This window comes from Palaemon carinicauda, chromosome 41 (assembly GCF_036898095.1).
Source record: "Palaemon carinicauda isolate YSFRI2023 chromosome 41, ASM3689809v2, whole genome shotgun sequence".
NCBI lineage: Eukaryota > Metazoa > Arthropoda > Malacostraca > Decapoda > Palaemonidae > Palaemon > Palaemon carinicauda.
The window spans coordinates 23,167,433-23,182,744 of record NC_090765.1 but is presented as its reverse complement, the minus strand read 5'-3'; the positions used below and the strand labels follow the sequence as shown (position 1 = coordinate 23,182,744).

Here is a 15,312-nt window from a genome sequence, read left to right as displayed (position 1 = left end):
TGTGTTTATGGATTTTAGTTTATTTATTGTTTTGGATAGTTCTACTAATTCTATTTCATCTCTTGGATTTCACCCTCATTTTCAATCTTTTCTTTGGTAGGTTTTTGGTCTTCTCTGATAGTTTTCCATGGTCTTGTTTAGGAACTTTTCCACCTATCTCTTGTGCTAAATTCAATACAAATATTGTTAAATTACTGTTATTTCTTCTTTTTTGCTTCCATTTCATCATGTAACTAGGAGTACCTATTTTGTATTGCTAAACTAAACTCATCAGATTTTACTTATTACAGGAATGTTTATTTTCCTTCTTAAAATTAGCTTTTATTTTTCTATCCTTAGACGTCAACAAATTTCACATTTCGTCATTCTATGGTCGCCTGACTCTAACTTGTTTAAATATTTAACTAAATTAACATTTTCTCTGAAGTTAAAATCTATTTCATTCTTCGTTTCTCCATTTGGGCTTCGTTTCCATTTTCTATGGAATATATAAGACAAGGTGTTCATAATTTTAAGATTGTGTTTTTTTACCAAATTCTACAAGCATGTCTCATTGTCATTCCTTGTGTCTACTCCAAATCTACCTACTGCTGATTCTCATCTCTTCTTTTGACCTACTTTAGCGTTGAAATCACCCAAAACAAATGTAAGTTGAGTCTTATGTTTTTTTCATAGATATCTCCGGATCTTCATAAAATGTTTTTATTTCTTCCGCTTTATATGTTATTGGTGCATACGTTTGAATGATCTTCAATTTATACTTCTTATTTAGTTTGATCATTAATCCTGCAATTCTAACACTAGTACTACAAAATTCTTCTATGTTACCTGCAAGATTTTTATTACAAAGAAAACCCTCTTCATTTTCCTTGTTCCTTTCATGTCCTCTAACACTGTTACTGCAAAATTCTTCTATGTTACCTGCAAGATTTTTTATTAAAAAGAAAGCCCACTTCATTTTCTTTGTTCCTTTCATGTCCTCTGAAGCAAATTATATGGCCCTCTTTTAACTCTATATGAGATTCCCCAGTTCCTCTAATTTCACTCAATCCTATTATATTCCAATTTATTTATTTCAGCTCTTCTAGTAATACAGCAAGGTCCTCTTCCGTTCTTCTTTCAGTGATTTGTCACATCACTCAATCCATAAGTATAGGTAGTAGGTTGGCTAAGGCACCAGCCACCCATTGAGATACTACCGCTAGAGTGTTATGAGGTCCTTTGACTGGCCTGACATTACTACATTGCGTCCTTCTCTCTGGATACGGTTCATTTTTACTTTGCCTTCACATACACCGAATGGTCTGGCCTATTCCTTGAAAATTCTCGTGTCCTCATACACCTGACAACACTGACATTACCAAACAATTCCTCTTCATCGAAGGGGTTAACTACCGCACTAATTGTTCAGTGGCTACTTTCCTCTTGGTAAGGGTAGAAGAGACTTTTTAGCTATGGTAAGCAGCTCTTCTAAGAGGAGGACAAGTTTTTATAATTTATATAGGAAATATTTTTTTTTTGGTGGTGGTGGTGTTCTTAAAATATTTTAGTTTTCCTTGTTTCCTTTCCTCACTAGGCTACTTTTCCCTGTTGGAGCCCTTGGGCTTATAGCATCTTGCTTTTCCAACTAGGGTTGTAGCTTAGCTAGTAATAATAATAATAATGATAATAATAATGATATATTAAATAGACATAATATACCTCAAAATATGTACAGTATCCATATGACCCCTTTGTTTCGGCTCTATACTTCTTCATCTTATAAATATTTTGTATCCTGGTCAGCTTTATCTAATACAGCTTCTGTTACCGTCAAACTGTTCACATCACTCTTTATAGTCTAAACCAACACTTTTTCCCCCATATCAATCCTGCCGTTAGCCTTGCTTTCTCAATCAAAATTATACGATACACTTTACGCTGATATACCTCTATATTTTATGTCCTGTAATTCCTGTAGCCTCCTCTATCACCCCCAGCTTTACGAAGAGGAAAACTTATTCCTTTCACCTTTATTTTTGGAACCCTTCCCTCTCCTGCATATACCTTATGCTCTTGGTCATTCAACAACTTCATCTTTGCATCTCACTTTTCATTACATCAACTTAGTGCCTCTTTTATCTTAAGCCCCTCTAAATGACCATGCCCTCAAGAAGGTTACACGCATAACAACTATTTGATATTACAGATCAAATAGTTCATTAACAAATTCTTTTCTCAAGGGGTAAATAAGGAAATGTGATAGATTCCTGCTCGTGTTGGACTTGCTGCTAGTAAAAAGCATATGAAATTGTTAAATCAGCAATAAATTTTTCACAACTCGGCATTATGTGACCACAATGACAAACTATGTGGAACATTGAATATGAAAACAATAGATTGAAATAAACCAAGCCAATTGTTTCTCTGTGGGAATCATGAGACCAGAAGAACAAAATCTGCAGGACTGATAAAAAGTATTTTAAGTGTTTTCGAGAGGTGAATTTTTAGAGTAAACGTGACTTTTAGTAAGGTTTTAAAGTTAAATGCAAAGTAGGAAGACTGGGCAATGAATGCTAGGAGAGATATTATAAGTATTTGGAAGTAAATCCATCAAATGATAGTGGAATGGAGGAAGAGGTGAATCGTGCAACTGTTAAAGCAATAAAGGTAACCGAGTGTGAGCTTAAGATTGAGAGACTCGAGCATTGTCAAAAGCATTTTTGGCCATATTCTCCTTTCTGGTTGGTAAGTGTGGATATTCACCGTAAATGCACAAGAAGAATTTTGGTGCCCAGTTTCCATATTAGACAGATTTGCCAGTAGTAGCAAAATCTTGCAAGAATTGAATAAGTGTGGCTTCAAGAGGGAATGCCGTAGCGGATGTAAACAAGTTTTGGCTTAAATGCACAGCTCTTTTCAGCTGCTCTTGCTAAAACTGATTGATACACGAAACATATAAGCATTCATCAAGAAATATATACATTTATATCTATGGCGGCCATTTTGAAAGTATGGCGGCCATATTGGAAAGGTGGGTTCAGTTTATCTCTTAATGGCAGTAAAAAGGCCAAAATCTAAATTTACAATCATTATATGGACAGTGTACATGTTTTGTAGGCCTATGGAGTGAACGTATTGAAAAATAGAGCAAATTTACCCCATTTTGGAAAAGTATCAGCCATCTTGGAAAAAGCCACACATTTAGGTGGCCGGAGGTTGATTTTTATTTATTAGGAAAAGAAATGTTATTAAAGTGACGCAGTTCCGGTAGGCCCTGCTGCTGCCTCCGATGCCTTAGATGACCGCGGAGGTAGCAGCAGTAGGGGATTCAGCATTATGAAGCTTCATCTGTTGTGGAAATGTGGGAGGGTGGGCTGTGGCACCCTAGCAGTACCAGCTGAACTCGGTTGAGTCCCTTGTTAGGCTGGAGGAACGTAGAGAATAGAGGTCCCCTTTTTTGTTTTGTTTCTTTTGTTGATGTCGGCTACCCATCAAAATTGGGGGAAGTGCCTTGGTATATGTATGTATGTATGTATGTATGTATAAATGTTATCTTGCCAAATCTGTTGCTTGCATCATCATTCGCACTTTTTTCTCACTACGCCACCCCACTATATAGCCTATACTGGTAGGTCCGCAGAGGGTAATGGTTATGGATGTGTTCTACTCGAGGAATTATTTCACGATTCAGCAGCTTTCTCAAGATCGACAGTCATCAGTGGTGTGTGTGTGTGTGTGTGTGTGTGTTTTTTTTTTTTTTTTTTTTTTTTTTTTGCTGCTGCTGCGGCTGATGGAGCCATCTCCATTTAGGGAAAATAGCTTAATAGTGTAAATGATTAAATATAATTACACTAAAATTACTTTGCTTTGCTCCTGCAACTCAAAAGTACATTCACTGTTTACATCTTTAAATATAAACAAACTTGCAAAGGATTCAAACCCAACCCAAGTTATCTTGTATACAAAAGGGAGTGTCTAATAATGTTTGTGAAAGTCAATTTCAGTTTTAAGTAAATTTGTATTGACCCTGCCTCGTTAGCTTTCTCTTTTATTAAGATAGAAACGTATAAATAATAAATAAAAATAATTATTCAATCATGTGAATCAGTTTCGTATTCGGATGTATAAAGACAAATATGAGCGTCAGTGGAGGTTATTCGGAACGCCCTTTACGTCACTCACCTGAAATGTCATCGTATTGTCATTCAATGTAATCGGTATTTTAATCAAGCTTTATCGGTTTTCGCTTCTTCCATTACCAGATAAGGATGGTATACATATTTTTGGTTTGTGAACAGAACGCGTTATAGTTATATTTATAAAATTCGAACGGTCTGCTCCGAGAAAAAGCTTCTGCTGACATAAGGCCTGCTTATTCTATCTATTAAAAATATTTTGAAGACAGGTCTATTATGTATGGCGTGGTATGAGAGATCGTTGCAGTTAAGAATACCCAAACCTTTGTGTAAATAAAGAGCGTAGGGTCTGTCCCAATACCACTCATTTTCGATGGGCTCTTTTTCCTCTTCCAATCTCAGCTTACACACATACCTACAAAGTTATTGTGCTTGACATACCTACAAAGTTATTGTGCTTGACATACCTACAAAGTTATTGTGCTTGATTTCGTCCGTAGAGATGACTAAATATACAAAAAAAGATTCATGAAAATCCCACTGTATTGTCAAAGCAATATTAATGCTCGACTTCCTGTTCAAGGCTTCCGTTCTCAAAACCACAAAAAATTCGATGTTGCTAGAGCGTGAAGTCGACGTTTTCCATTTTAGAAAAAAAAAAGTATCAAAACTTAACACAGAGCTACAGATGTTAATCATGTTAGGAAGCTGGACGCTTTTTCGGAATTTTGATATGCAAACTTCATTACGGATACTTCCTTACTGGAGCCTTCATAATAATGTAAGGCATTCCCTCTCGTGTTGGAGGGAATACTGTAAAAGTAATGCATATCACCCTTAATAAACATAACGTCTAAATTAGTAACATACAATAAATAAAAACTCCAACTGATATATGATTATTAGATGGCCACTTAAACTCACCTAAAGTGAATTAAAATCTTCTCGAATGATCGTCGTCGCGAGCAGAACTGACGGGAGCGACGGTGTCACTCGAAACAGAGTTGATTTGCGTCTTGAACAAACATGCTCGCGACCTCTGCTTTATATAAGCTGCAGTGTGTTGACAACATGGCGTAACTCTGCTAAGCAAGATTTGTGACTCAGTTTGATCTTGACAGTAAACAAAAAACAAATCTGGTCTCTTATTAAAAGCGGAAATGGTGCTCTCTCTCTCTCTCTCTCTCTCTCTCTCTCTCTCTCTCTCTCTCTCTCTCTCTCTCTCTCTCTCTCTCTCTCTCTCTCTCTCTCTCGCTAACGTTAGCGTGGTAGTACAGTACAGTCAGTGCTTTCATCGATACGCAACGGAACAGGAATCGTACGAGAAGGTAGCTTAGTCAGGACAATGCTTTATTCATCCGTTCATGGAAAAGATATAGAGTTTTATCTCAATCAAGGTCATGCGCACCTGATATCTGTGTGGTTTAACTCACTAGTATAGAAAAAGAAATATTGAAATGAACTGAAATAACTTGGCCAGTTTAAACAAAAATGTTTTCATAACTTATAACTCCGTCTAGTGTCCTTCAAGCTATTCTTAGTTTATTGAATTTTGTACATTTTGAAAATATGTCTAGAATGCTTCGTAACTTAGGACTCGACTTCTGAAGATAGCACAGTATTCTTTCCATACAAAGTTTATTCAGTTTCCAATTTTGAAAGTAAATTTGCTTAGAATATAATTCGAAAGAATTTCTCGACGCGGTTTTATTGCTTGAAACACTGACTCCATGGTCATATTTTACTTTAATCTCGTTTTTCAACATCTTAAGAATATCTGGTCCATTCTGTATTTAGATAAATATGTTCTTTATTAATTTCATTTTTTCCTTTGGTAATAACTTTTGTATTTTAAATGTTGAGACTCCAAATTTCATAGGTGGTTTGTATTTCTTTCAATTACCTGTGTTGATTATTATTATTATTATTATTATTATTATTATTATTATTATTATTATTAGCCTACAAGAATTATCTGTGAGAATCGGCGACCAATCACGATATATATATATATATATATATATATATATATATATATATATAGATATAGATATATATATATATATATATATATATATATATATATATATATATATATATATATATATATGTATATATATATATATATATATATGTGTGTATATATATATTTATATATATATATATATATATATATATATATATATATATATATATATATATATATATATATATACACACTCACACACACATATATATATATATATATATATATATATATATATATATATATATATATATATATATATATATATATATATATATATACACTAGTGTACACTACCTGTTAAACTTGATAGCTAAATATTTAAACAGATATGCACAGACACAGATTCAACTCTTCCCACCCTCCCCCTTTCCTAACTACCTCTCTCTATATGTTATGACTACTCCTCCCCATAAACGACGGACGGGGAGAGACCGAATAGTCACACGTTTGACAGTGCCGCTCAGTGTGACAGTTAATGGGCACTATAGTGTGTTTAGGAATGTGATATCTGGTGTTCCTGAGGGTAGTGTTTACCCATTACTTTTCATGACATGTGGTTTTGTTTAGAAAACAAGCTCGTTGCATATGCAGGTGATGCTACTCTCTTTGCATCAATTCCATCTCCTGAATGTAGATCTGGGGTTGGTGAATCCCTTAATAGAGATCTGGCAAAAATTAATGCATGGTGTAAATTATGGGGTATGAAGTTGAATCCTAACTAAACACAAAGTCTGATTGTAAGTAGGTCGAGGACAGTTTGCTCCTCAATATCCGGATTTCAGAATTGAATATGTTTCTTTAACTCTGTATGACACTTAAAATTTATATATATATATATATATATATATATATATATATATATATATATATATATATATATATATATATATATATATATATATATTCCCAATATTCTAGTATCCTAATACAATCGATAAATACAAATTATTTGCTATTTAATACTGCAGTAAATTTCAACCACCCCCTCTCTCTTCAGGTACCTCACACTGAGGGCCCTGGGGAAACCCAGACATAGAATAAGGCTCCCCTGGTATGTGTACTTGTCAATGTCAGATGTAGATATCAGTATCATTCAGTTTTTTATGTTTATTCGTGATCTGTTGGTGTGTATATTCCTATTGCTAAATTAAGTGAATTTGTTTACTTTCCTGAAGTTAATTTGATATGACAATTTTAAGGAGATTAAACCTTGTGATGGAACATTTATGAAGTGACAATAAGATTTACGAGGGAGTAAGATCAGTTCTCAGAAATCTCTGATATGGCCTTTTTATCAGTTAGCTTTTGTTCTATTCAGTATTTGAGGCAAAAATCCTGTTTTTTGAAAGTTGAAATTTTAAATGGGATTACAATGTAATTTGGTTGCAACGATTTTTATTCAATATCATTTGTAATATTGAAATGGGATATGATTAACAAATATATGTTGCTTAAAAACTCCATAATTCTATATTTACCCGTTTTCAATATAATGTATGTTGCAAGCAAAGCTGTTTTAATTTGCGAGGTAACTTGTTTCTATACAAAATAGTACAGTAGATAGGATAAAAAGGAAAATCTTCAAAAAAAAATAAAAATCAAGCTTTTCTTCGGAGAGATGTATAATATGAAAAAAAAAAATAAAAAGTTTTCAAAATATAAAGCTCGGAATTTACAAAATCTTCAAACTTTGTTAAAACTAAAACAACAATCAACGTCTTCTATTCAATAGTTGCTACAAGAAGAATATAGTGGAAGATTGAGATCATCCTTCTCTCTCTCTCTCTCTCTCTCTCTCTCTCTCTCTCTCTCTCTCTCTCTCTCTCTCTCTCTCTCTCTCTCTCTCTCTCTCTCTCACACACAGATGCACGCGCACTCCCAAGAGGTAAAATATCATTATATATGAGCTGGAATTAAGAGATTGTGTTTCTAATATGAATCAAGTTGGAAGAAGTCGAGAGACTAACTACAATTCGATGAGTCGAAAATAGTTGAACAGAAGGATACAGGCGCGTCGAATAATTACAGATATAACTCAGAGGTTGTCAACTGATGGGGTTTCACGGGAATGTATAGTCCTGTACTAAAAGTAATTGTAAAGTTTACTGCTGAAATGTTTAATGTATATTATATCGGGATGTTCTTATTGCATATGCATGTTCACCTTATAAATTCAATTAAAAGGAGAAAACTGTTTCAAATACATGAAAAATAGCTCTAAGATAGCTTAAAAATGTGTCGGCTTCCTGGAGGATTACTGCGCCCCTGGACCCCCAGCTGCCTTGGATATGTTTTCAGCCCCCCCCCCCCCCTTTTTTTTTTTTTTTTTTTTTTATCTGTGCTTGCAAACATCTTTAAAATCTGAATGTTTAAGAGTGCTGTTTATAGGAACAATAAATTAACTGTCATCTGTCCGTCAAGTTCTTTGAATATACTGTATAGATGGCAAAAGAAGAAATGACAACAATGCTAGAAATGCTTCATTGAGGAGCGCAGACATTTTGTCCCATCTAAGAAGTAAATTTAGAGAAGACATATAGAAGCACTCGTGGGATATTTGGGTTGATAGTAACTATTAAATTAGGGAAGTGTCCATTTTGGCCCTCTCATTGAAGATGCTGCAATTTTGTTGTCTCAAGAATCAACCAAACCCGAAAGGTTCGTGTGTTTCTTCATGGCTAACAACCAACAGCCAGTTTGTGATGGTTGCTTCAATCTTGGGAACTCGAGGCCCGGTGAGTAATGAACATGCCTATTTTTTTAACTCCACAGTATGCTTACCTAGAAGTTCATATGCAATTTCTCACAACCAAACTGGTTGCACAGGCCGCTATCATAGAGGAAGGTAGGTACGTCCCAAGGTCTATATACGTCCGTACCATAATTCTTGGAGATGTTGTTCATGATTATAGGGGCGTTTTTAACTCTATTTCAGAAGTTTTCTTTTGCAAAAAGTTTTATTTTTCTATTGTTTTATATGTTTGTGTTTATTTATTTTTCTTATCAAATAAAATCAGTGTCAATGACCTTTAATGTTACAACGCCAGAGAACTTCAAATCAGTCAGTCTTGAGGACATGGGAAGACGCTTGCTCTGTGAATGCAGAAATAGAAATACCTATTTTCTTTCTGAGATAATTTAAGATGGAGGTATTAAAGTTCACATAAGATTCTGACGTTCTTCATAAAACATGATTATCTCCGCCACCGAAGTTGGAAGGAGGTCATGTTTTACCCCCCCCCCCTGTTTGTGTGTTTGTTTGTTAGTGAACACCTTCCTGGCCATAATTTTAATCGTAGAGTAATGAAATTGCAGTGTCTAACTTTTATGTAAAAAGCTGGAAATGGTTGAATTTTGGAAGATCAAGGTCAAAGGTCAAAGGTCACGGCCACGTAAAATGTCCAATTCTTGTAATCAGCCACAAGTTTGGACATCGTTGTCACAGAGACTACAAACTTGGTTCATATATGAGTATAAGAAAAAATTCACGCCAATTAAACATGTCTTGTCAAAGTCGAGCAAAAGATCGAGAAATAAGCTGCCGCGGCGGAGGTCTGCGCTCTACTGAGTGTCCCTCTAGTTGTGTATTATTTTTAAAGAATTCTATCATATTTTAAGATTTTCAAGTGTGGGTGGTTTTATAAAGGCAGTATGTGAAGTGTTCTTACGTACATGTACAATGTTTGATAACTAGCTTCTTCCTTGTGAAGTCATCTTTGATTGTGCGACCATTTTTATATACTAATAAAATAATCAGCAACTCGATAATTCACTTGAAATAATCAAGTGATAAATTAAGATTCTAATCTTTTGCAAGTAACGAGAAGTCAACAAATTATAATACAATGCAATGTTTAGCTTTCTTGATGTGAAGATAGTCTTTTTACAGTTTATTTATGACATATTTGTTTTTCATGTTGTTGATAGTTTATTATATGACATGTCTGTTTTGACATTGTTTCTTATTTTAGAATGATTTATTGTTAATTTGTTCTCTTCATTTATTTATTTCCTTATTTCCTTTCCTCACTGAGCTATTTTTCCCTGTTGGAGCCCCTGGGCTTATAGCATCTTGCTTTTCCAACTAGGGTTGTAGCTTGGATAATAATAATAATAATAATAATAATAATAATAATAATAATAATAATAATAATAATAGAGATGAATTGTTGATTCATCTTAGTATAAAAAGAAAAACGTGGAATGGAAATTTCTACGCTATTGTGCTATATTCTATCTAAGGTCAATTGTCATATTGTATACATTTCAAGAAACACCTGTTTGTTGTATCATTAATACTGGCTACACTAAGTATCCCACACAATTCAAGGTCTCTTTCCCAGACTTGAAAATGTGTATTATTTTGTTACTGTCTTCACATACATTTCATTCGTTACAAAATGTATGCATTATTTTGTCACCGGTTTCTATTTATAGTTTTCTGTTACAAAATGCATTGTTTTATCCGAGAGAGAGAGAGAGAGAGAGAGAGAGAGAGAGAGAGAGAGAGAGAGAGAGAGAGAGAGAGAGAGAGAGAGAGAGAACACGTGTTTTGTGTACGTTTTAGTCACTAAAATATCGGGAAATTATAATTTCTCATATTTATGAATATGTGACATTTTCACGTTAGAAAACAAATCATGTGTCACAACTGTCCTAAAAAATGTAAATCTTTAAAAAACAAGTTGTCTTTGTTATGGTTAATCAGCTGATTGTTGCATCCTAATCTATGAAAAATATCGTCGCTATAGAGTTATTTTGTAGATATGTTTCAATTAAACTGGAAAAAATTACAGTATTAATTTTAGCTTTAGAAATTTTAATGTTTTGAGATAATACTTGGTCTGAAATGATAAATCTCATGTTTTTATTAATTTGACCAAAGCCAGATTTAATTGAATCGAACGATTTAAAGGCAAGAGGGCTTGCAGGAAACAAAAATGAGAATTACTTTCAATTTAACAGTAATTAACACAAGTCCAGGGGTGAGCGACTATAGGCAATGAAGCTTCCTCGTTCTTTATTGATAATGCATTTTTGATAATCAGATGATTATCTTATTTACTGTTTATATGATAAAATACAAATTTCATGCGTTACCGTCTATCCTGATTCACATAAAGTTATCTATTTTTCAAACTACGTTCAACACTAACTGATTACTTAATGATAATTTATTTTCAAAATTTAAATGATTTGGGATGCTGGAATTAATATATATATTTTTTTCTGTTTCCTTCAATTCAGGGTTGCCAGATTATATCGACTGGATTATCGTACATGAGCCTTAAAATTTTCGTTTTTCAACCAAAATTATCGTACACAGTTTCAATATAATTATTTAGGCGTTACATGATTGACTTATTTCAACTTATTTTAGTATAATTGTTTAATTAAACATACACACATATATGTATGTACCTAAGGTATGTATCGTACATCGTACTGGACCTATAATAATCGTACATGTACGATAATTATCGTACGAATGGCACCCCTGCTTCAATTGGAAGAAGGGAACGAATACGCAAATTGCGTCTCTAAAAACATATTTAACAATAGGATCTCTTCTTTTATCGTGGAAATGCGTCAATTTTAATTCGTGTCCCTGAGGACCCTGACTCCTGAAACAAACACCTTGAACTCGAATGAACGTGATATTGGCATATTAATCAACATATCAAAAGTCTCTCATGCAACTTCCAATTAACAGTATGGCAGTCAGAGAAAAGGTGCACAGTATACGGTTTAACCAAGATCATGGTAAGTTGTTTGTCATTAGACATGAGCTTGGATTGGGCTTCGAAGTGTGGTCCACATCCGCCCCACTCTCCCTTAGTCCCTGGGATATTCAATATCCACCAGTACTGTAGAAAAAGAATAACATGACAAACCTAACTATCCCATGAAAGTGGAAACCACATACATTCTTATTGCGTATTAAAGTACTATGGGGTTAGTCTGCACTTGGTGGATATATCGAATCTGATATAGGGGTTGGTAAAGGGGGTTCAGGCCCCAACAAAGTGATAATTCTCTTACTTTACCCTTCCTTGAGTTGGCACTATGTTACTTTATTGAATAATGAAACAATGTGTCCCCAGGGGTGTATGTATGATAGCGGCCACCTGTATGTGTTATTATGTTTAACTTGGAATACGGCAGTGTAAGGGGGTTCGCAGGTGGCCAATAGCCCCGCATTAGTTAAGTAGGTAAGGATACGGCTTGTAGGTTAGGTTAGGAGGGGAAGTTTAGGTTAGCTGCATGTCCATTTTGGTAAAGCTTTACTGTATTACGGATATTTTGAACAGAAAATATATGTTTTCTTGTAGTAAATAACGTGATTTAACCGAATTTGACCTTCATTTCAACCGCAAACAAACAGAACAACCAGTTCGACTAACTTAAAGCAGCCGAACTGGTGGTTGTTGTTGCCGTTGAAATGTAGGTGAAAACCAGTTGAATCTTATATACTATGGGAAATCATATATTTCAAGTTTGAATGTTTAAATATACAGTGGAACCTCTGCATACGATTGTCTTTATGTACGATTGTTCCAACACCCGAAGTAAAATTCGATCAAATTTTCGTCCTGACACCCGAAGCCTTGCTCCAAAATCTGACGTAGATCATACTTGTAGAATTTTCTCGAAGCGTCGATTGTAGTTTCTTGTTTACGCCGGTAGATGGCAGCATTTCGGAGGGACGCCATCGAGCGTCGCCTTGATCAGTTCTCTGTTCTTGTGCGCATCGTGTGGTTGTCCTCTGTTCGGTCCGTTATTAACAGTGCTTATTATCTTCCTTTTTCACGTTTAGTTTTTTGATTTCACGTATAATCATGGGTCCTAAGAAGCTTAGTTTCGGTTCAGGAAATAGTAGTGGTGAGAAAAAGAAGCAGTCAATGCTTTCATTAGAACTACTGTAAAGCAAGAAATTATAGAAAAACATGAGCCGGGTGTTCGTGTGAGCGATCTGGCTAAACAATATGGCTGGAATATGTCTACGATCTCGACGATCATCAAACAGAAGGCAGCCATTAAAGCAGTCAAACCATCGAAGGGGATCACCATCATTTCTAGACGTCGCAGCCCTACCCTGGAAGAGATGGAACGCCTTTTGTTGATATGAATAAAGGACAAAGAGATTGTTGGTGATACGATCACTGAAATGATCCTTTGTGAGAAGGCCAGCGCTATCTATTGTGACTTGAAGGCGGCGGGCTCTGGGGGTAACAAGGGCTAGATTTCAACCGATTCTACAACAGAGGAATTCAAGGCGTCTCGAGGTTGGTTCGAGAAATTTAAGAAACGGACTGGGATTCATTCAGTTGTTTGGCACGGAGAGGCTTCACGTAGAGCAGCAAGTTTTCAACTGTGATGAAACTGGTTTGTTTTGGCAAAAGATGCCTAGTCAAACATACATTACCGCCGAAGAGAAGAAAATGCCTGGCATAAGCCTATGAAAGATCGGTTGACTCTTGCCCTTTGTGCCTGCACCAGCGGGGACTGCAAAATAAAGCCGTCATTGGTTTACCATTCCGAATACCTTAGGGCATTTAAGGCACATAGAATCAATAAGGATTTGCTGCATGTTTTGTGGCTCGCTAATTCTAAGGCTTTGGTCACTAGGCATTTCTTTGTTGAATGGTAAACCTAGTTTTCAGCCCCGCTGTCAAGAAGTACCTTCAGGAGAGGAATTTACCTTTGAAGTGTTTGCTTTGGTTGGATAATGCACCCGCTCACCCCCAAGGACTCAAAGATGATATCATCGACCAGTACAAATTCATCAGAATGCTGTATCTTCCACCGAACACCACCCCTATCCTCCAGCCCATGGACCAGCAATTCATCTCTAATTTCAAGAAGTTCTACAGTAAGCACTTATTTAAGCAGTGCTTAAATGTCACGCAAAGCACCAACTTAACTTAGCGTTAATTTTGGAGGAGCCATTTCAATATCGTGCACTGCTTAAAGATCATAGATCAGGCTTGGGAGGGAGTAACTCATCAGACACTGAATTCAGCTTGGAAGAAGCTTTGGCCTGATGCTGTTTCTCCCAGAGATTTTGAAGGTCTTGGCCCCGACCCTGAACCTGTGCTAGCCATAGAGGAAGACGTAGAAGAGATTGTATCCCTTGGCAAGTCCATGGGTCTGGAGGTTGATGAAGATGACATCACCGAACTCGTCGATGAGCATCATGAAGAGCTCACCACAGAGGAACTCTAGGAGCTGCAAGCCATGCAGCATGATGAGTTCCAAGCTCAGCCGAGTGAGTCGGAGGAGATCGAGGAGTTAGGTCACATCTTAAGTTGGGCTGAAATAAAACAGATGTTGTCATATCATCAACACGTGGTTGATTTCATCGATAAGCATCACCCACAGAAACTTCAGGTTTGCTGTGTAGTTTCGCAATTCAAGGATGTCTGTTTAACTCATTTCAGAAAAATTCTAAAAAGCTGTACCAAGCAACTTTCTCTTGATAGTTTCTTTGAAAAAATCTACGAAGCGGTCTAGTGATCGTGATGAGAGAAAGTGAAGCAAAGAAAAGTAAGACCGAATCGAGTGAAAGTGATGCAAATTAAAAATTAAAAAAAAATATAAAATATAAAAATGAAAAAAAAAATAAATAAGTTCAGTTAGGTTAAAGTTCACGTAGTGTAAGTTAGAGTAAGTTATGGTACGTTATCGCAGTCGCCATCTCTACCTTCTTGCTGATCGTCTGTCTCCTCCTGCGTAGCAATTCGTACACCTGCGTTGGCCTGTCTCTAAGGTAAAGTGTCAATAAAAACCCCTTTTTGATTTATTATTTCTTAATTATTCTTTTTTAGATCATTCTGTATTATGCAATTGTATTAATGTTATGTGTAATTCTGTGTAGCAATTTATTAAGGAGTTATCATGGTTTTTTGGGCTGTGGAACGAATTATACAAATTGTGGATATACAGAAGTTTAGATGTCACAGTCACAATACCGGTGACCCACAAGTTTCGTCTTCGCGGTCATTAAAGTAAGTCATTAATTTCTTTAATTTTAATGTGTTAGTTTTACTAGTTTTTAGCGTGCGCAGCTCAACATTACCGCTTGCCAGTACATACGAGCTTGATGCTTTATTTTCATGCGAGCGAAGCGAGCCAGTGGAGGAATAAGAGCCATTATATGTGGTG

The 15,312-nt window shown here is 35.5% G+C and overlaps 2 protein-coding genes across 4 annotated transcripts in view; one reads left to right on the top strand and one right to left on the bottom strand.

The window, feature by feature from the left end:
• The window catches only part of LOC137632330 (trichohyalin-like), a 69,302-nt gene extending 64,112 nt beyond the window's left edge, over window positions 1-5,190 (bottom strand). For both annotated transcript variants that reach the window (XM_068364260.1, XM_068364261.1), the window contains exon 1: window positions 5,043-5,190. The gene's annotated coding sequence lies outside the window, so the exon portion shown is untranslated. The remainder of the gene's footprint in view (window positions 1-5,042) is intronic.
• LOC137632332 (WD repeat domain phosphoinositide-interacting protein 4-like) overlaps window positions 1-15,312 on the top strand; it is a 336,255-nt gene that overhangs the window by 254,205 nt on the left and 66,738 nt on the right. The window contains exon 1 of one of the 2 annotated variants that reach the window (XM_068364263.1): window positions 11,646-11,910. The exons of the other annotated variant lie outside the window; for it this stretch is intronic. Within the exon in view, the coding sequence (XP_068220364.1) occupies window positions 11,841-11,910 (70 nt within the window). The 5' untranslated portion in view covers window positions 11,646-11,840. Of the gene's footprint in view, window positions 1-11,645; window positions 11,911-15,312 lie in introns of those variants that run through there. 2 annotated transcript variants of the gene reach the window in all.